The 23163-nt window shown below is 37.2% G+C and overlaps 2 protein-coding genes across 8 annotated transcripts in view; one reads left to right on the forward strand and one right to left on the reverse strand.

Annotated features, from left to right (window-relative positions):
* CASK (calcium/calmodulin dependent serine protein kinase) overlaps window positions 1–23163 on the reverse strand; it is a 391985-nt gene that overhangs the window by 133470 nt on the left and 235352 nt on the right. For all 7 annotated transcript variants that reach the window (XM_082609734.1, XM_082609732.1, XM_082609729.1 and 4 more), the window contains exon 6: window positions 2466–2568. In XM_082609734.1, coding sequence (XP_082465860.1) covers window positions 2466–2568 — 103 coding nt within the window. The remainder of the gene's footprint in view (window positions 1–2465; window positions 2569–23163) is intronic.
* GPR34 (G protein-coupled receptor 34) lies at window positions 14533–16253 on the forward strand. The gene has a single exon (XM_082610114.1). It carries the CDS (start codon window positions 14679–14681, stop codon window positions 15801–15803), a length of 1125 nt encoding a protein of 374 aa, XP_082466240.1. The 5' UTR covers window positions 14533–14678; the 3' UTR covers window positions 15804–16253.

The following is a 23163-nucleotide window of genomic DNA, read 5'->3' on the forward strand; positions in this document are numbered from 1 at the left end:
ATGACAATATTTTGACCATCACAAAGTATTTTAATTCTAGAAGAATTGAGAAAAATAAATTTTGCATAACTGACACACTGTGGGTTAAAAATCAGCTTTAAAAATATACAATTTAGGGGAAAGATTCATGGACTTTAGGAAAATAGATTAACATGTAAAAACTGTCTGGGTAAATCGAATGAATCTGTTTTTCCCCTTCAGTTGAGATGCACAGTAAAATATGAAGCCCATACCATTTTTAATACTAACAGGATGAAGATCCAGATCAAGAGAAACAAAGACGCTATAAATGGCCAGTATATAGCATATAAAAGGAATTCGTTTTATTTCATATCATCCCATCGACCTTGAGGATGTAATTGTCAGAAATTATGTGTTATTTAATTGTGTACTCTTAACATGGCGGTGATTTGTACAAATACTGGATTTGAGAGGGTCAGTTTAACAGCAGCGTTTGTTTAAAAACAACAATTTAAGATTTGTAGTTGATTGCACGATTAATATGAGCCAGCAGTGTTATAGGGTTGTCCAAAGAGCTCATGCAATTTGGGGAGCCTGACAGAAATGTAAGATCCACGGCAAAAGAAGTGATAACCTCAAGCTTCTGTGTGCTTGGTAGTACCTGTAGTTGTGCTCAGTTCTGGCTCTGTACTTGGTGCACAGTCAGGAGACTCTGAACCAGTTTATGTGAGGAATGACTAAATTAACCTAGGCAAGTTAACTTGGATAGGACTTAGGGGGACATTACAGCTGTTTTCAAGCATCTGAATGACTATCATATGGAAGGATTAAAATTGTTTACTGTGGCTCCAAAAGTCAGAATTAGGACCACTGGGTGGAAGTTACAGGAAGACACACTTCCATTCAACGCAAGAATGAACGTTTCAATACTTAGGAGCTTTCCAAAAACGGAATGAACTGTCCTGGGACACAGTGAATTCTTTGCCACATGAGGAATTAAACTAGAGATCAGCCCTTTGCTGGGAATTTTATGAGAGAATTCAATCATTAGTTACAAGACTGGAGAAGTTAAGGCCCCTTCGAATTCAGAGATTCAATGATTCTGTGATTAAACTGTTCTTTGTTAACTGACCCTATGGTCAGTATTCTAATCACAGATGAAAAATTTCAAAACTTTTCATTAGTTTTGAATTCACTAGTTCATTAGAACTAGAAGGAAAAAAAATCAGTTTTCAAAACTATACTCAACTTGCAGTTTCTCATATTCTTGGAAATGATTAGAAGAGAATGCAAAACTAGAGGGCTTCCCTGGTGGTGCAGTGGTTGAGAGTCCGCCTGCTGATGCAGGGGACATGGGTTCGTGCCCCGGTCCAGGAAGATCCCACATGCTGCAGAGCGGCTGGGCCCGTGAGCCATGGCCGCTGGGCCTGCGCGTCCAGAGCCTGTGCTCCGCAACGGGAGGGGCCACAACAGTAAGAGGCCCGCGTACCGAAAAAAAACCAAACAAAACACAATTTAATTTTAGAGGGCAATGTGGTAAAATAATGATTTAAAGAATACAACTATGACTCATGGCTCATTTTTCAGAAGATGGTCTATGTTAATACTGCTTCGATGTTTTAGTAATAGTGAATTAAATGAAATATCCTGTGTAAAAGATTATTATTTTGATATTTATCATTTGTTAGGTATTTGAATTTAGTACTGTTGATATTTTTCCTCTTTGTGAAGGCTGGCAGTACTTCAAGATGGAAAATATAAAGCAATGACTAGAAGATTGGTAGTCTGCAGAAGGGAGAACTAAGTAATTTGCAAAACTAAAGAACAAAACTAAAAACAGGGCAGCATTCTGAGCTGGAATCTACTGAAAGGAATAAATAAAACCAAATACTTGAATCTGTAATTAGCATCCACCTCTGTACACTGGTGAAGAAAGTTTCTGTTTGAACTTTTCTTCTTTTTTTTCTGGCATGGGAATTTTCTAATTATGTTTGTTTTGGCTAATAATAAAATCAGTCTGTACTCACATCTGCTTGCTCTTCCCAAATACACAGATTGATGGCTTGAGTGGGACTCTTTCACAAGTGGAAAGAGGAAAACAGTGTGAAATTAAAAATTAGCCATAGATGCAACCTGAAAGTAGTTAATCCACACATTTTAGATTTGACTTCGTTTGGCCAGTTCAACTTTAAAAGTCACTTTGCCTCAAATATCATCTTCTTCCAATACTGTTTTAATCTTTGTACGTTGGGTTTCTTCCCTGTTAAGTGTTGGGGATACAAAGAGTAAAAAGACAGAGTCTATTATCTTAAGGGACTAAAATTCTAATTATGACTACAGAATTATTAAATTCAAAACTACATTATGGCACTTTTGTGGGTGGGTTAGGGTGAGGTAGAATGCGGTATGAAACACTGAGGATGGACTAATATTTAGTTTGAAAGTTTTACACCAGCCTGAAAGTGATGAGGTTTTGAAGGAAAATTTAAAAATAGTGTTCTTACCTCCAGCTACAAGTCCAGACTCCCCTAATTGAATAGCTACCCCAAAGCCCCCAAGTTTAACAGGTGCCGAGTTTTCCTTTGAGGCAAGGAGAACACAGTGGGGCTGAAAAGAAAAACAAACAAACAAACCAAAGATAAGGATTAACTGAAGATGAACAATTCAATTTACACAAAACTGAATAACATGACCATATTGTAACACTTTAAAAACTCCTGGAATTACTTTGGATGTTTGAATTATTTCTTTATTCTCACTTCTGGCTGATTTCTCCAAAGACTTACCTGTTTTATCCAATATTTTTCAGGAATTATTTGTTTCCAAGACTAGGGTGTGGTGCTAGGAATTACTTAGGAAGCATGGATGTTCAAGACAGACATGTTTTCTGCCTTTTCATGCAATATTTTCTTCCTTTGAGTGACACTCTACATTTGTTTAAGGAAAAATATATTTTATACCTGTGTTTCTTGTAACCTCTGACTTGACCTACAGAGCCACTGTATCTTGGCTCTTAGGGGATGTTGATGGCCCTTTCTTTGTCCACTCTCCCACCATCCTATTTCTTTTCTTTATTCATTTCACCCCCAAGTAAGAAGAGTCAGATTTAATGACTTTAACTGAGCCTGGCTCCTGCGGAATTCAATGCTCTTCCTGGGGTCTTTTCTCTGGACCTGCCTTTCCTCTCTGTGGGAATGGGAGGTGAGAAAGGAGAAGAGGGAAAGGAGACTACTTGGCTGGCCTCTAGTCCAGGGTAAAGACAAACTCCCCGAGGGGTAGCTGTTTGACCAGGGCTAAGAATCATATGCTTTGTGGTCACAATGAGAGTTTCTTTGGAGGAGCTTGTCCTCTGCATCTGCCTCTTTCCGGGACCTTGTTGGGGCTGGTGTTAGGAAAGCATTTAATTGTAGGGAACTTTGGTCTCTGCTCAAATACTATGCTCCCCAACATGACTAACATTACATATGCTATGATCTGTTCTTAAAATACCAGTTAGTGAAAAAGGCAAGCCTCTTCAGGCTTGGAAGATAAAAGTATTTTTTATTCTGTCCTATACTTGCTCATACATAAAATGACACAGTTTTAGTTCAGGTTTAGCCTACATGAAAGTGGGCATGAAGAGACCTGTGCAATAAAACTCTGAGCTGGTACACCCGGAGAGATGTTTGATGATGGATATGCAAAAGTGGGAGGGATCCTTACTCTGCCCAATGAAAGCATCAGGGTTCCACTTTGGAAGTTACTTTTTGTCCAAGGCTGTTTAAAGACCTTTACGATAGAGTCTAGCACAAAGAAAGATGAGCCCTTGAACATAAATGTATGTATGAGCGTGTATGAGTTAGAGAAAGAGAGGAGAGAAAAAGCAAGTGCACATGGATGGTGAGCAAACTGCAGGAAGACACAGAGTAGCCAGAAGGGTCTATGGAAGAACAAGCAAACCTCTATAGAAACCAACTGATAAAGAGTCCTCACCCTCAATGAGAACTTTCAGCTGGTTCAAATAGAGATCAATGACAACAGACCTGAAGAAAAAAGCAATAGCCCTAGCAGGATTCTAGGGTGGGGCACAGCAAATGAACCAGCCTAGAAAAGGATGGCCATGATGCAGAAGAAGAAAATACAAACTAGACCCAGACAGGGTTTCCTGGCCAGTGTCTTCATCACCTTCTTAGGAAGGAGTAGTAGAAGCTTAAATCAGGATCCCAGAGTATATACTTTATATAGTTTCTTGACTACATTTATGCTTAAGTTAATGTTACACTGAGATCTATGTATCCATCAGCGCGTGGATTCAGTCACTCTCAACAAACCCTTAAGTGACATAAGTCATAAAACTGGAACTTAAGATAGAGAATAAACAAAGAAACCAACATACGTAAATGAATACAAGACTAGGTAGTGTTAAGTGCTATGAAGTAAAATTAGGCTGGTAGGGAAGTAGGTGTGACAGGTTTGAAGACTAGGGAGCTGCTATTTAGTAAGAGAAGGGGTGTCAGAGAAGTCCTCTCTAATAGGGTAATATGTGAACACAGACCAGAATGAAGTCGCAGAGCAAACCACATGGAAGCAAGATCTTGGTGTGGAGGATAATAAGTACAAAGGCCCAGAGGCATGAAGGGGGTTGGTATGTTTGGAGAAGAGTAAAGAAGCCAGTGTGTTGGGAAAGGAATGAACAAAGGGAAGAGTGGTGGGAAATGCGATTCAGGTGATCAAAGACCCTATGGTCTAGGGTTTTGAAGTCAAGGCCAGAACTCTGGGTTTTAGGCTGAGCAAGATAGAAAACCACTGGAAAGTTTTGAGGAGGAGAGCATTAAGATGAGTTTTAGGTTTTGAAAGGATCACTTGAGCTGCTGCGTGGAGAAGAGATTGCAAGGGCACAAGAGTGGAAGAAAGGAGACCGGGTAGGAGGCTTCTGCGGTTTTCTATAATGATTTATAGATTTTTAGTATTTTTGATGTGTTTTAATCAATTGCAGTCATTATTCATTTTGATGCTCGAATTGTCCTGTTTTTGGCCAGTGAGAGACCCTACTTAAGTCAGCTTTTATGTCCTTTTGTAAGACTCTAGGAGTCTGATAACTTCCTTGCTTTCAGGCACAAGGTGTTCAAGGCTTGTCTTGTTCATTTCTTGCCCCAGAATTGGAGCTGGCCATTTCTCCAAACAGCCCCATTTCTGTTTAGTGGGTAAAGGTACTTAAATCCACAATATGGATATTAGGTATAGTATTGCTATTAGGTTATCACCGCTTCGACTCTTTAAGTGGACATAGCTAAAAATTACTTATTTTTTAGAAGGAAAATAAATAAATCATCAATTCATACTGATGCTTCTTCCCACTCAATTATAGTTTTTAATTTTACTTCTTCGATTTTGTCAGATAATGTTGGTACCTAATGACATTAACATAATCATTCATTTGCTTTTTCCTTTAATGTGTATGTATAAAAGTTTCAAAATAACAACATTTCCATTACCAGTAACAACAAAACCACTGTATGCTGTTTAGGATTTCTTCGTGATTCTTTTTGTCAGATGTATCAAAATACTGTTTTACTATTCAACAAAGTAAGAATTCATGAGTCTATGCTGATGTGAATAAATAAGTAAATGAATGGGAGAAGGAAAAGCTTTCCTTTAAGTAGAAAATCAATTCATAAATGTAGAATAAATTCTGGCATTAGAAAATCACCATTTGGCAGTTATCATCGTAATAACTGAGTCAGATAAGAACCAGCAAAGGTTTCTAACTAGTGGGTGAAAGCTTGAAGAGTGACAAGATGTTTGTATAATCTCAGAGTAGCTCCCCACAGGATACTTACTAACTACAAAAGGTAAAATGTTAACGTGTGGGGAATCTGAGCGAAAGGTGTCTGGAATTCCTTGTACTTATCTTGTACAATAACTTTTCTGTAAATCTAAAATTATGTAAAATGAAAACAAAACAACCCACCCTATTTTAAAGTCACTTAAAAGAATTCTCCTTGTGGTTATACTTTCAATTTGTTACATAGTGAGGCCAATTTGTTTTAATTAGATTTTGACTTAATTTGGTGTTTTAATTATACAAAACATGTACATAAAGTTCCAAAGGCAAAACCATAAACAAATACCTTTCAGAGAGGCCTAGCTTTTGTCCCCTCTCCTTGTGCCCAATTTCTCTCGCCTCATTGGCATTAGTTTTTGGTTTATCCTCCCATTGTTTGGTTTTGTTTTGAAAATGAGACAATACATACAAATACTCAAAATTTTCACATAACAACACGTGCATTAGATGACTCCATAGCATTACCTAGACATCTCCAGGGAGGTTTGTTTTTTTGTTTTGTTTTTTTAAAGAGAGACATTTGTGCGCTGATGGGAAAGATCCTGTAGAAAGGAAAAAACAACCCCAGAAGAGAAAGGGGATGGGATATAATATGCAAGTGGGAAGGGGGTTGGCCCTAGTGACAGCGAAGAAGGCAGGATACAGGGGCATCTGTAGATGCAGGCAGATGTGGATGTAAGACGATGAGGAAGTTCTCTTCTGAGCACTTCTATTTTTCATTTACTTGAAATAAAAAGTGATCAGCAGGTGGGAGTGAGGAAGGAGAGGGGGTTGTTGGCAGAAGAGTGAAGGTGTGAAAAGGGTTTTCAAAGAACATGAAAATGAACTAAGACAGTGGTTGGCAAACTTTAGTATCATAATCACACAGATCTGCTGGCCTACATCCCCAGAGTTTCTGACTCATAAAGTCTGGGATGAGCTTAAGGATGTGCATCTCTAACAAGGTCCTGAGTGATGGGTTTTTTTTTGTTTGTTTGTTTTGTCCTGAGTGATGTTGATGCTACTGGTCTAGGAGCCATGCTTTGAGAACCACCAGACTAAGGAAATATAGCAGGACTGTTGGCAGCATAGAGGCCCACTCGAGGTTTGTGGTCATGAGTTTGAAGCAAGACCAATCAGCACTATTCTGTGTTTGTACCCAGCAGTCCTCATTTTAGCTGGTGAGGTTCAGGCCTGGAGTGGGTGGTGAGCTGAATTTAACAAGGGTTGGGATCTAGATAAAGAGAGGCTGGTAATATCATAAATGGATGGCACCAAACAAGCACATCCATTTATTTCTTCTTTTCTACTTCTATCTTTTGTATAAATAAAAAGCTAAGATATCAACAGAGTTCGAGGAAGGGGAAGGGTGAGCAGAAGAGGATGTATGGGAATAAGCTGAGAACACCAAAACAAAAAGCAGAAAGTTCAGAATGAACAGGAAAGAGCTCATATAAAGGAAGAACTAAGAAAAGCTTACATTCAAATCTGGTCACAGTAGGGTCATCAGGGAACTGAAGATTAAAACAGAATTAGCGCTTTGAAAAGGGACGGCTTAGGTGTGGAAAAATAGCTAGCATGATAAAAATTTTATATTAGATTTTATGAAATAGAACATATAATAGATAAACATTATTTAGTCATTTAAATAAATCCTGCCAGGATCCCCAAAAGATATTTGCACACCCATGTTTATTGCAGCATTATTCACAATAGTCAAGAGGTGGAAGCAACCCAAATGTCCATTGACAGATGAATGGATAAAGAAAATATGGTATATACATACAATGGAATATTATGTTGCTTGAAAAAGCAGGAAATCCTGTCACATGGTACAACATAGGTGAACCTCAAGGATATTATGCTAAACGAAATAAGCCTGTCATAAAAGGACAAATACTGTACGATCTGACTCAAATGAATTACCTAGAGTAGTCAAAAATCATAGAAAGTAGAAAGGTAGTTGCCAAGGGTAGGGGAAGAGGGAGAGGGGGCTAATGTTTAGTGGACACAGAGTTTCAGTTTGGCAAGATGAAAAATTTCTATATATAAACACAACAATAAGTATATTTACTTAACACTACTGAACGATATAAATATATTTTATAAAGTATAAATATAACAATATAAGTATACTTGCACAATATAAATATACTTAACACTACTGAACTGTACATTTTAAAATAGTTAAGATAGTTAATGCTATGTATTTTTAACACACACACACACACACACACACACACACACACACACACACAATTCCTCCTAGACCAATACAGTAATCATCTTCCTTCTCGAAGTTCTAGAGTGAAGTAAGAGCTACAAAATATTTTTATTCTGGCAATTTAAAAATATTCTGTCCCATGTGTCATATTTATAACAAACTAAAAGCTCTGGAGAATATGATGTTTAGAAGAGTGTATGTACCCAGAAATAATTAGAATGTTAGATAAAGCCCAATGAGTTAAATATTATTTAGTGTAAAGTAAACAAAGCTACAGGGTAACAATTATGGGGAGGATAATAACTAACTTTTCTTCATTTCAGATGACAACAAAAAAGAAGAAATGACATTAAACTGCAGGGCCAACAGTTACATAGATGGACAGATAGTGGTTAAATATTACACTAGGACCAAAAAATCCCCCTGCAGAATTACTTCATTATTTTCTTTAAAATATAGGAGATATTTTAATTTACTAGGGAGAGTTCATCATGGTGCTAAAAAGGAGAGAATACTATCACAAATTTCATTTAATTCTAAAATTATAAGATTGTTTTAGAAAATAAATCCAAGGTCTTAAGGGAATACATGAAAATATACTAAAATAACACACAGATCAAGTAAACCTTTTAAAAATTAAATAATTCATTACTCATGTTACTATAATGCAATGCAGGTGTCGACTTAAAAAAAATGCACAACGTGAGAGTTGCGAGTTACATTTTATTTGGGGCAAAATGAGGACTGCAGCCTGGGAGACAGCATCCCAGATAGCTCTGAGAAACTGCTCCAAAGAGACGGGGGGCAGGTCAGTGAGTTTGGTGAAGGGGGAATACGTGCAGTCAAGCACATATTTTTTACAGAAGGTTTCTGCTAGTCTCCTGCACGTTACTGCTAGTCACAAGCAGTCGTCACCATGAAGGATTTTAGTGCTTTTCTAGATATGAGGAGATACAAGAATTGGGCTCATACAATTGTCTCCTGAAAATATCTAACTATCTGAAGCCCTGTTCAGCCAGTTTTTCCCAGAGCACAGAGGGCCTCATTTCAGCTCTCCACCCTGAACTCCTTTCAGGGCGTGTTGAAAGTCAACAGCTGCAGCAGCACATGATTTAATCCTTGTAGAGGTGGATGGCAAGTGCCAGTGGAAAATACCAATTTTTTGTTGACACAGGAATGCCACTTTATGTGATTGTTAGTTTCTAAAATGAATCCAGAAAGAAAGAGAAATTAAATGCTTGTGCTTTAAAAGTACATATAGCATATTATGTATCATTAGTTAGGAAAAACAGAAAATGCATATTTCTGCTTAGAATTTATAAACTTTATGCGGGGGGAGGAGGGAAAACTTTTCACAATTGTCAAAGTGGAAGGTATTCATAGAAAAGATATAAATAATTTCTTAAAGTTAAGTGTTGATTAAGCTTAAAGTTGTTGCATAGTGGTAGGGTTTTTAAAAATATTTTCACAAGGAGTCTAAGGGTTGTCATATTGAAAAAAGAAAGAAAAGAGAAAAAACACACCTACCACCACATGCAAATATAAAAAATAAAAAGACAACCCCAACCAATTGCACCACAACCGGATGGAGGAACCCAGCTGACACACCAAGACGAGTCTCTGTGTCTAGGAATCTTAGGGTTCAGCTCCTTTTACTTCAAGAGAGCCTGAATTGTGAGTATGCCTTGATTCAATTGCATAAATGATCCATTTTTTAAGTTACATTCTGATTATCTGAGTAATATAAATGAAACCTGCTTCATGGTGACTAGCAACACTTTGCTTCTAGAACCTGAGTAAACTGAATGATACCTCTGCTGCGACTTGACTTAAAATGAGGCTGTCTTCTTAGTTACTTGAAGTACTTTAGGACATGAGATATTTATGCTCATACTATCAATACTGTCACATTGTTTATACTGTATTTTGTATACTGCCACAAAGACTTGCAGATCTCCTTGAATCAATTAAAAGTTATTTTCATATGCAACAAATTTTATTTCCAGTGTATTATAAGTGATCTGTAACTTATTAACTTTATTAAGTTATGCTGACTCCCTATTTTCAATAATAGTATTTTCTTTATTATATGATTTCTATTTTATGGTAATTTACCAGACCAATTAAATTTTAAGTTTCATGGTTCAGAAGTTAATAATGGTGAATATTAGAGAAAAGAAAAAGCAAAATACCCTTTAGTGAATCCACCTAAAATTAAAAAATGTTTTAGCCATAGTTAAATTGGTATCAAAAGCTAATGTACTACTAACAATATTCTTTCTAAAGTAACATGCTTTCAATTTTCACTTTGTATGCAGAAATTAGTGCAATTTTTAAAGCATGGCCTGAATGATTCAAGTGATTATCAAGTCAAACTACAAATGTAAACGGCTGCTACCACTGCCACCTAGGTATGTATTTTAACATAGCAATGTGATGCTTTCACAAACATACCCAAACTGCATTTAAAAAGCTTTTGCTCATTGGAGGCCACAGTGGAATCTGTCGGGTCCTGCCCTCTAATACAGAAGCTCCTGTAGGAGCCAGCTGAAAAATTACAGGCAAGGGGAGGGTGGTGCTGGTGGGTACAATGCAGCACTAATCCAGGGTCGCGAACTTCAGGATTTGTCAAGTAACAACATTAAAAACCATTAACCATCTACTATCAGAAAACCACCGTGACCACTTCACACCAGTCACAACTAATGTCCACTGGGAAACTGGTCCCTATGTGAATGCAGTGGTTTGTTTCTTATCTTCACTGGCCATTCTTAACAAATCAAGTAAGTAGTTTTTAAAACAGTAAATGGCCTTAGGAACAGCGAGTGATTGACACATGGTAAAGGAGGCAGAAATCAGCCATTAAGTTCCAAACAGAGTCTAATCTGTTAATTTGTTAATAAATGACTGAACACTAGCCATTCAATACAGGGTTCTAAATGACAGCTACTACTACTATTTAAACAAATACATTACTCTCTCTGAGCTTGAAAATAAAGCAAAACCAGAAGGTTTATTGGTGATCTTGTACAACTATTATTTATTTATTTTATTTGCAGATTAGAACTGAGGCAAATGGTTTCAGGCTACGTGCTTTGCACTAATGGCTTTCTAGAAACATCTTGATTATGACAATCAGGCCTAGAAATAAGTTTGAAAAGATATGCTCTGGGGGATACGCTGCACATTCTGATGAATGATTTGTGATTCTGTAAACTCTGGACTTACTTACTTACTCTAATGGACATAGCAAATAAAAAGGTTAGTACCTTTTCCAAAGAGGTAAAACTAGATGACAATCTTTTCTTAAAATCGCTAATGTGGATAATGCTAAAGGAATCATGTCAAAATGCCGCTGACAGAACTCATCGTTAATAAAGAAAATGCTGATCATATGTGATTAGTAGGAGTAAGGTTTGGTGAAAAGGATCATGGGCTCTAAAAGCTAGACGGATCTGAGTCTCAACTTGGGTACAGACATTTAAGAGCTGTGTGGTCATGGGTAACGAACATAACATCTTTATCTTTCATTAATACCTACCTCACAAAGTTATTATAAGGATTATGTAAATGAAATAATATAAATGTGCTTAACACACTGTCTGGTACACAGCATATGCTAAATAAATATTAGTTACTGGTTCAGTCATCTAGCTCAAGCGTTCAATTCTGACTGCATATTAGAATCCCCTGAGGAGCTTTTAAAGGAAACCATTCCAGACCAATTAAGCCCATTCCAGACCAATTAAATCAGAAGATCTGGGGATGGAGCCAGGCACTGGTATCTTTAAAAAGCCCTCAAGAGGATTCTAATATGCAGCCGGGATTGAGAGCCACTGAGAGTCTCTTCTACAAAGTATCCAACTGTGGTAGTCTCAAAAAATCTTCCGTGGTAAAACCTTATTGCCTCCCCAGATAGATTGTTTCATTCTAAAAAAGCATTTCCTTAAAAGCAGGCAACATCTGTCTCTGCATTTTTACTCATTGGTCCTTCTTCTGCTTTCGGAAGACATACATCAGGAGGTGAAATCCTTTTCTCCATGGCCTTGAAAGTGTTCACATCTCCAGGTGCCTGTTTCCTGCCACTTGCTCCTCTGACATGATTTGGGCTCTTCCCCCTCACCGGCTCTGTGGCCTTTTTTAAGTGTGCTGCTGAGGATGAAACACTGTATTCTAGGTGGAACCCTACCAGCTTAGGACAGTACCGATAAGTAGTGACAATCTTCGTTTAAGACACTCCATAGGTATGAAGTCAACCAAAGACAGGTTAGTTTTTGCTGCAGCCACGTCACACTGCAGACACAGCAACTGCAGTCAATTGCAATTGTGTTTTTGTTCATGTAGCTAAAGCCCTTCCTGTACTTGAATAGTTTATTTTAATATCCACATGTAGGACTTTACATACTTTTCTACTAAATTCCCTTTTTCATTCAACAGCATTTATTGTGCTAAACACGTGGTACACAGAGGCAAACAAAACAGACTTGTTTCCTAACCCTAATGGAGTTTAAAATATAGCAATGGAGAAGGAAAAAAAAACAAAACAAAAACTCTGACCTTTAAAGTCATTTCAGCTGTCTGAGCTCTCAAAATCGTGTCACCTGTCATGCCTCAGCTCACTTTCATCAGTGGCTATGAGATATTTCTACCTGAGCCTCAGCCAGCTCCCTATGTGACCACACAACACAGATCCCTCTACAGGGGCCCTTCTCCTCTTCCTGGTAATCTCCATTGCATTATCAGCTCCATTTTTGGCAGCCTGCCATTCTTCCTGGATTGCCCTTTCATTTTTAGAATTTCAGATCACCAGAAACACGTGTGTAAGTTTCTATAAACTTTGTGAAATCTGTCTCCGTGCAGTTGAGACACATGACAAACCAGGCTCAGTCCTCTTGCCTCCCTCCCTCCGTTGTCCTCAGCTCTGGCGACAGGCTCTTACCAGGGATTACATAACTTCCTCTTCACCAGTCAGTTCCTCTACCAAGGATTCAATTTCCCCCCTTGACAAAATTTTAAACAGGAATTTCACACTCTACTAAAATGGTTTCTTCTTGATCAAATTATAGGTAGTTTTAAGAAAGGCTAACTTCTTCCAAATGCTTTTCTCTGTGTATAAGGTCAAATCAGGAAATTAATTATGGTAATTCAAATCCATTGTACAGCATTCAAAGTTTAAATGCACACTCCTGAAAAAATATTTACCAAGAGCAGGGTCTCTGTCATTTTCACCTTCGTTTTCCAAGCAGTACTTAGCCAAGTGTGAGATATTCACTAAAACAAAATTAATCAAAAGGTGTTTTTTTTTTAAAGCTAACTGTCATTGAACACTTGTTATGTTCCAGGGTAAACATAACACTTGTTATGTTCCAGTTTTGTTGTTTGTAGAATGCATTTTTCTATTTCTACAAACAAAAAAACTAAGGCTTAGAAAAGATTAAGTTGTTGGCCGAAGGTCACAGAGTTAGTTAGGTCTGATTTTGATAACCTTGCCCTGAATGTCTTTGTGACACCTGCTAAGAAGCTTCTGTAAAGAAATAGGGAAGTCACTCTAAGAAAGGAATGTGACAAGACCCCCTGGAATCCTCTCCTCACATCTCCTCTTTTTGATGGCCTCTCAGACTGAGCTCTTCACAGCAGCCAATGCCCAGCAAAGAGCCAGTGACAAATAGCACTGCTAACATTCTCTGCTGCCACAAACAAGTGGAATTCACACACTATTTTACAGTCTCACATGACCTAGCCCACGGAATATTTCAGCTGCAGTTACTTCCTTCCAAAATCTTGGTTTACACATCCTCTTTCCCATCTACATTATCACTCTATGTTCTATGCTTCTAGGTCAAGGAGACTCTCCAAGGTGCCTAACTGGCAGCTGTCACCACCTGACTTGGTTTTGTTTGGCTACTTTGCTCTCCTGTGCAGTGTTACGAGCCTGCTTAATGAGGCAAGTGCTGTGCTCTACTGGTCTGTTACGGTAATTGCATGCCCCCGTAGGCAAGTGATTTTAATACCCTCAACTTGGTGTTAAGTTGAAAAGGAAGAAATTTAGGACCATTTCCCCTATTCCCACCATGGAATGAGAGACTGCCACAGTTTATCTGTCACATACTGTGTGGCAACACGTGTCAAAATGAATGAATGCCATCTATGAGGGAAAGAGTCAAGGCAGGAAGCTGGACAGGGGCCAGCAGTGGGCCCAGCTCACTCATGTCTGTAACTACCTTTAGGGAAACTGACACTCATCTTCGAAAAGTATGAGCTGTCATTTCACCTCCATCTCTATTCCCATAAAAACTTCCCTAAGAAAAGATGATTCCATAGTTCAGATATTTATTTTAATATAATAAGCGAAACAAACCTTGAACACTTATCATAGCAAAGGTTAGAGCAGGACAATCCACAAGATTCTACTATATGTGCTGCTTGTTTTGTGATACCATAAGGCTGCTACATATATTGTGTAGATATCCAAATGGTCCAAAATAGGATAAAAGGAAAGCTTCTCACAATGTCTGAAAATAAATCATTTACTATTTGTGCTTTGAGCTAAAGTAATTGTTATTAAAATAACAAGTGACTCAATGTTTGGCATTTGGTAGGAGAAATCTGAAGACATAAAAGCTACAGTCAAAGAACATGTCATTTAGCACCTTCACTTTTTGATCCCTACAGAAGACAACGAGAAGTCAGATGGTAACAATGACGACAACTTCAGTCAGCAGCTGGCCTTGCTCCTCCCAGGGAGTGCACTTTATAACTAATCACAGCGTCCAATGGCCACACAACTTCTCAGAAGCCTCAAATTTTACTGCCTGTTCCATGGATGAAAAATTACTCTCTGATGTGTTAACAACATTCTACTCTGTTATTTTCATCGTGGGCCTCGTTGGAAACATAATTGCCCTCTATGTATTTCTGGGTATCCACCGCAAAAGAAATTCCATTCAGATTTACCTACTCAATGTAGCCATTGCAGACCTCTTACTTATCTTCTGCCTCCCTTTCCGAATAATGTATCACATTAACCAAAACAAGTGGACACTAGGTGTGATTCTTTGCAAGGTTGTGGGAACACTATTTTATATGAACATGTACATTAGCATTATTTTGCTTGGATTCATCAGTTTGGATCGCTACATAAAAATTAATCGGTCTATACAACAACGGAAGGCGATAACAACCAAACAGAGTATTTATGTTTGCTGTATAGTATGGATAATTGCTCTTGCTGGATTTTTAACTATGATTATTTTAACCCTTAAGAAAGGAGGTCATAATTCCACAATGTGTTTCCATTATAGAGATAAGCATAATGCAAAAGGAGAAGCAATTTTTAACTACATTCTTGTGGTAATGTTCTGGCTAATTTTCCTACTAATAATCCTTTCCTATATTAAGATTGGCAAGAATCTATTGAGGATTTCTAAAAGGAGGTCAAAATTTCCTAATTCTGGCAAATATGCCACTACAGCCCGGAATTCCTTTATTGTGCTTATAATTTTTACTGTATGTTTTGTTCCCTATCATGGCTTCCGATTTGTCTATATTTCTTCACAGCTAAATATGTCGTCTTGCTATTGGAAGGAAATTGTTCACAAAACCAATGAGATCATGCTGGTTTTCTCATCTTTTAATAGCTGTTTAGATCCAGTCATGTATTTCCTGATGTCCAGTAACATTCGCAAAATAATGTGCCAACTTCTTTCTAGACGGTTTCAAGGGGAAGCGAGCAGGAGTGAAAGCACTTCAGAATTTAAACCAGGATACTCCCTGCATGATACATTTGCTGCAGCTAAAATTCAGTCTACTTCTTAAAGCACTTACGGTAAACATATTAAAAAGAATGATAAAATACAGCCTAATTCCTTGAAGAACAAAAAATTATGAAACAAAGCTCTAGCATTTACAAAGCTTAGATCCTCCCAAAGTTCTTTGCTTATTTGTGATATTTCATTTGCTTAATTACAAAATATTTTAAGTGCAAGCTTACACTCATCACTAGATTTTAAATCTGTATATAAAATCTTTTAGGCTAACACTGTTAACATAGATTATAAAATTAAATGAAATTTATGGTTTTAACCACAGAATAATTAAAGAAAATGTTATACTTTCTCAAGTCACTAAAGTAGCTATTCAAAATCAAGTACCTAATACTAATTTAAAGTGTGCTTAAAAGTTAACCGATTTGAGGAGTGACTTAAAATGTCAGAAAATATGTTCATTGTCATTTAAAAAGCTTGTATAATTTGCCACTGTATTCATTTATGTCTAAACCTCTATTAACAGAAATAATAAAATTCTAATAAAAAATGAAATCACCCACTATCTATCACTGCTTAGTACAATAGGTGAGCTAAAATTCAATAGCCTAGTGACAGTACTTAAGACTGCACCTTACTTAAAACAGATTTATAAACAATTCAGCCATCTTGGACCATACACTTTGATAAAGCAAAATTGAAGATGTGTACACCCTATGATCCAGCAAGTCCACTACTAGGTATATATCTTACAGAACCACTCAAACATGTATACAAGCAAACATGTGTAAAGATGCTCAGTGACCTACTGCTTACAATACTAAACAAATGTAAACAACCTAAGTATGAGTATGCATCAGCAAAGGAATGGAGAAAAAAACTTCATCTGCATGCATCAACGTGGAGAATTGGCAAAAATGTTGAATAAAAAACAAAAACTGCAAAGGGGTATGTACCCTATGAAATCACTTATGTAAAATACAAAACCACATAAAACAATACCGTATTCTTTATAGATCTATACATATACAATAAAAATATAAAACATACGTCATAATATACATAAACATATATACCAACTTAAGGTTAATGGTTACATCTGGAGAGATTTGAAGCAAACATGGCAAAATATTAATAATGTCTGTTAAACCTGTGTGGTAATACATGGGTATTTGTTATGTAATTTTTGGTATATATTTGAGTGTTTGAAATATTTCATAACAATAAAGAAAACCTGTAGGTTAGAATTAAAAGGAGCAAATTCTGAAATTTTCATGTATGTTCAAAAATAACTAGAGGGGCTTCCCGGGTGGCACAGTGGTTGGGAGTCCGCCTGCTGATGCGGGGGACGCAGGTTTGTGCCCCGGTCCGGGGGGATCCCATGTGCCGCGGAGCAGCTGGGCCCGTGAGCCATGGCCACTGAGCCTGCGCATCCGGGGCCTGTGCTCCGCAACGGGAGAGGCCACGGCAGTGAGAGGCCCGCGTACCCCCCCCAAAAAAAAGAAAAAGAAAAAGAAAAAAAAAACTAGAGAGTAAGCTATACGAGAAAGGGCCCTTATTCGTATTCTTTTTAAAAAAATTTATCTTATTGAAGTATAGTTGATTTACTATGTTGTGTTAATTTCTGCTGTACAGCAAAGTGATTCAGTTATACATATATATATATATTCTTTTTCATGTTCTTTTCCATTATGGTTTATCACAGGATATTGAATGTAGTTCCCTGTGCTATAAAGTAGGACCTTGTTGTTTATCTATTCTATATATACTAGTTTGTATCTGCTAATCCCAAACCCCCAATCCAGCCCTCCCTCATCCCAAGGGCAACCCCCTTGGCAACCGCAAGTCTGTTCTCTGTATCTGTCAGTCTGTTTCTGTATCGTAGATAAATTCATTTGTGGCATATTTTAGATTCCACATGCAAGTGATATTATATGGTATTTGTCTTTCCATTTCTGACTTACTTCCCTTAGTATGATAATCTCTAGGTCCATCCATGTTGCTGCAAATGCCATTGTTTTATTCTTTTTTATGGCTGAGTAGTATTCCATTGTGTGTGTGTGTGTGTGTACACCACATCTTCTTTATCCATTCATCTGTCGATGGACATTTAGGTTGTTTCCATGTCTTGGCTATTGTGAATAGTGCTGCTATGAACATAAGGGTGCATGTATCTTTTTAAATTATAGTTTTCTCTGGATATATGCCCAGGAGTGGGATTGCTGGATCATATGGCAACTCTATTTTTAGTTTTTTAAGGAACCTCCATACTGTTTTCCATAGTGGCTGCCGCAATTTACATTCCCACCAACAGTGTAAGAGGGTTCCAAAAGGGCCCTCATTCATCACTGACTACCCAGAGCATAGTTGCATTGTCTAGCACAAAGAAGATCAATACATATTTGTTGAATAACTGAATGAACGAGTGAATGAATGGATGGATGAATGAGAAGGGAAGGAGGGAGGGAAGGGGTGCTTAACAGAACTGAAAAAGTAGGTTATTTTCCTAGTCAATGTATCTAGATATAGCTGCAGAAAACGTCATACAATTGTAATCAGGAGATGTCATTAAGGCAACCATTCTCAAAAGTTTGGCCAGCATTGTTCTTTTTTAATTTTTTAATATCTTTATTGGAGTATTATTACTTTACAATGGTGTGTTAGTTTTTGCTTTATAACAGTTTTTTGATTACACACAGAATCAGAATGCTGTTGACTTAATATGTAAATGCCTGTTATGACAAACTGCAAGGATCCATTCATAAGTTTCTGTCACAGAGTATGAGAATTTTTTTTTTTTTTACAGTCAGAATACTTTTTCAAACTTCAGGTAGGCCACTGACTGGGAAATCAATATTAAAGAGTATGAAGAATTTCATTAGGGCTGAACTTATTTTAATGAGATTTGGATTGTATACAGTTAGTGTTCAGTTAGTTGTATTTCAGTGAGTGTACACAAATGGTTGAACAAACAATCGGTCAAAGCAGAATTATATTTAAAAAACAAGAAACATTTGAGAATAAAAATAGAAATTTGCAGAAAAATCAGAGGCTCAGAAAAAAGTAATAAATTTTATATTAATTACTCTGCTCTGACAATTGTTAACAAATACCAAACTGAAATTCAGTATTTGTGTAATTTAAAAATATGACAATATTGATTTTCTCTCATGTTCTCAAAATTAAAATCTTTTTTACATTACTGGTAAACATTTTATATCCCTACATGTGTCTATTGTAAACATACAGTTTGAATGCGTAAATTACATTATCTATTATTATTACTAGTAGTAGTTTTATGGAACATTAAAAGAAACACCTATACACTCATAATTCTAGAAGCTTTCTCATTATTTATATTAAATGAGATGATCCCTATAAAGCCCTGCACAATGGCATTCTTAAAAAAGTAAAAAAGTACACTGAGTCAATTCTTGCTATAATTATTTGTGATAAAATAAATTTTGTTAAAAGTCAACCTATCGATAAGCTCCTAACAGATTTTCTTTACCGACAGAAGTTTCACTAATAACATACCTTAGAGTAACCTGAATCCTGAGAATGTTACTAAATTTTTAGAAAAATTTGCTAAACTTACCAAATTTAAGGCTATTTATTTCATATAATCTTTTATTTCTTATTGAACACTGGTGTACACAAGTAGGAAACACTGTCCCTACCTCCCCCAAGCCAAGATTTAGTTCCAGAAGCATACAGAAAAGGGAAGTTCAGAAGTATATACATATCCTCACCTTGCAAAAGATCTTGAGAACAAGTTTCTAAATAACATCTCACATATGCAAAACCAAACAAAGGCATAATTAACTGCCTGGTTGCGAGAGTAAGACCTAAATGCTGAGTTTTGCTGTTAGTTTGGGAAAAGTATTCTGTGCAGAGCTGGGTTTGATGGCAGTTGAATTTCTAAGATCAGGTCAATAGAAAAAGAAAATTCTGTTCTAGTACAGAAGGTTTTGTTTTCAACTTCTTTTTAAAATGGATTCTTCAGTCCTGCTGATATGAAAGTAGAACTAATATAATTACAGCTCTGTGAAGCAAAGCCTTACTGAAAAGTTATCCATAAGAGAAAAACAGCATGAAATAGAGTTCTCTCAACAGGCAGCCTGGATTTTGCAGAAACATGTTAACAGGCTAATTATTTTTTAGCCTTTTGAAGTATGAATGCACACTTATTTTTACCAGATATTAAAATATATTCTTATCCTTCATTAAGGATAACACTGTGGAGCACATGCAAGGATAAACTTATCAATGGAACAGAAGGCACAGCTCTACGCAGACCCTCAATGATACATGAGAAGATTATATGACAAATTAATCACTCTCAACAGGGTAGGAGCAGGAACAAATCAGAGGGCAACCTAGGATTCTGTTAGTCAAGATGTGCTAGAAGCTTGCAAAGTGGGGTTCAGTGAATTTTTTTTTAACATCTTTATTGGAGTATAATTGCTTTACAATGGTGTGTTAGTTTCTGCTGTTAAATGAATTTTTTTTTTTTTTTTTTTTTTTTTGCGGTACGCGGGCCTCTCACCGTTGTGGCCTCTCCCGTCGCGGAGCAACAGGCTCCAGACACGCAGGCTGAGCGGCCATGGCCCACGGGCCCAGCCGCTCCGCGGCATGCGGGATCCTCCCGGACCGGGGCACGAACCCGTGTCCCCTGCATCGGCAGGCGGACTCTCAAGCACTGCGCCACCAGGGAAGCCCCAGAAAACTTCTTAAAAATTCATTTAGGGCTTCCCTGGTGGCGCAGTGCTTGAGAGTCCGCCTGCCGATGCAGGGGACACGGGTTCGTGCCCCGGTCCGGGAGGATCCCGCATGCCGCGGAGCGGCTGGGCCCGTGGGCCATGGCCGCTGAGCCTGCACGTGCCGAGCCTGTGCTCCGCGACGGGAGAGGCCACAGCGGTGAGAGGCCCGCGTACCGCAAAAAAAAAAAAAAAAAAAAAAAAAAAAAAGTTTTCTGAGTGGCTCTGATACACTTTCCTCCTTCAAAGAGAATCACTGCAAATAGAGGAGACATCACAAAGAGCATAGGGGAAGGAAGAAATGAATTAATAAATAGTTCTGTGCTTATTTAAAATAAAAGCCAATTTATAGCCTTGCCTCGTATCACACCAAAAAAAATTATAACTGGATCAAAGAGTTAAATGTAAATAATGAATGCATTAAAAGACTTAAAAATATGTGACTAACCCATCCGTGGAAGGGAAAAGACTTCCTAATAATAAAATAGAAATAACCACAGGGAAAGATGCATAGATTTGACTTTTAAAAGTAGACTATTTTTTTTGTCAAAAACCATAAACAAAAATAAAAGCAAAAGCAACAAAGTGAGAAAAATATTCACAACAGATATGACATTTACTGGAGAGTTTTTTATGTCAGGCACCGACGGACACCATAAACTTCCAAAGAAACTTGTATTTTTGATCAGAAGAAAGCATTTGAATCTCAGAATATAATCTGAACTATGACAACTCGAATGAGACAGAAACTCTCACGATGGATGATGCAGTGTCCTTTTTCGTAGCTACATGGCCTGGTTGAGAACACATTCCTATAAGTGGCTGCTACAGTGCCTCAGTTCAGTCTGGTTTTCAAATTAAGACGTGGAGGACTGCTTGCGTGGTGGTAACAATAGACTCAGAGCTAAAATGGAAGTGCTAGGTTTGTCGTAAACTTCTATTTTGCCTCTTATTTCCCCCCTTCAAGTTTACATGCAACGGAATGGGAAGCAAAGTAAAATACATTTATGTACCTTTTACTGTGCTGGGTGCTCGCAATGCATTATTATCATTTACTCCTCATTGCATCGTGATTGAAGTATTTTCTGTATTTTACATATGAGGGGATGCAAGTTGGTAGACTTTTATTCCACAGGCATTGTCTCTGCTAAGACACTTTTTCGTTTTCATTTCATTCTGCCCAAGCACAATGGTAATTACTGAGATGTCTTTTGTTTTTTAAAAAAAAACATAAATGGGTATTAATATGTATTTAGGGCAAAAAATTCTGCTTATTACTCATCAAAATTGTGTGATGTCAAAAGACCAAAATCTTAAAGAACTAGTTTTCTAGCTATCACACATTTGTACATTCTGTGAAAGCTCTGCCTGAAACATGGACAATAAAGCAGTACAAAAGCATACAGGTTGAATAGAAGGAGAAAAAAAAGAAATCAAATTAGAGCATCTCACCCTTATTAATTTTGCTTCTAGCCCAGGAAATGCATAAAGAACCATCATAAGATGAGCTTTGGAAAAGGTTTCTAACTGTGGTTTGGATACAGGTATTGATGATGCATAGAATCTCTTTTAGTGTTAGTAAGCCATGCAAGTTATTCCAGGAGCAACAGTTAACTGTTACAGTTATACTCTGGTTTGGTAATTCCACATATAATCATTTTTTAGGTATAAAGTATTTCAAACATACAAAAAAGTGAAAATACAACGTAACAGGCAGCTAAGCACCCATCACCCAAATTGTGCAGATGTTAATGTTTTGGCCCTATTTGCTTAACTGTTCTCTTGTACCTATACATAAGCCAAGAAGATATACTAAAGCTCATCCGGAGGTAGCCTCTTGCCTAAAGTTAGTGTACATCATTTTGATGTACATGTTTATACTATTATGACATTCGTAAGTGGCATGAATAACAATGTGCATTAGTTTTTGTTTTTAAAATTTAACAAATAGTATCTCACTAATACATCCTTTTGTAACTTTTTTCACTCAAATTATGTTTGTGTTGATAGATTCATTCGTTTTAACAGATGCATAGTGTTTTACTGTGAGAGTAAGCAACAGTTCAATTCTCCATTTCTCCTAACAATGGGCCTTTAGGTGGTTTCCACTTTTTCACTATTAGAAACCACGTTCAAGTGAAGTCTCCTGTGTGCATGTGTGGAATTTTTCTATGGCTGACACCTAGAAGTAGAAATGCTTGGTTGTAAAGGATATAAACATCTTCAGTTTATTTCCGTTGTGACAAATTGCTCTCCAAAGTGATTTTACCAATCTATACACCTATCCCACCACTAGTAAGATAAGAGTTCCTCTACCCACATCCTCACCAATACTTGGTTTTATCAGATTTACTAACTTTTGCCAATCTGGGAGGTGTGAAATGGCATCTCCCTGTGGTTTTAATTTGTGCCTCCCTGACTGCCAGTGAAATGGAGCAGCATCACCTCATGTTTCTTTTTTGCCCATTCATGTTTCTTCTTGGGTGAATCATCTATTCATATCTATACCATTTCCCCTTTTCCCTTTAATGAGTTGTTTTTATTCCTTTTTTTTTCAAATTGTTGAAATAATTCTTTATATATTATGTACACTAATCTTTTGTTCTTTATATGGGTTGCAAATAACTTCTACCAGTATGGGACTTGTCTTTA

Source organism: Mesoplodon mirus, assembly GCF_964341445.2.
Source record: "Mesoplodon mirus genome assembly, chromosome: X".
Classification (NCBI taxonomy): Eukaryota; Metazoa; Chordata; class Mammalia; order Artiodactyla; family Ziphiidae; genus Mesoplodon; species Mesoplodon mirus.

Bases quoted from the DNA above. Each gene is read 5' to 3' on its own strand.
- GPR34 (XM_082610114.1), top strand. From the start codon at position 14,679: ATGGTAACAATGACGACAACTTCAGTCAGCAGCTGGCCTTGCTCCTCC.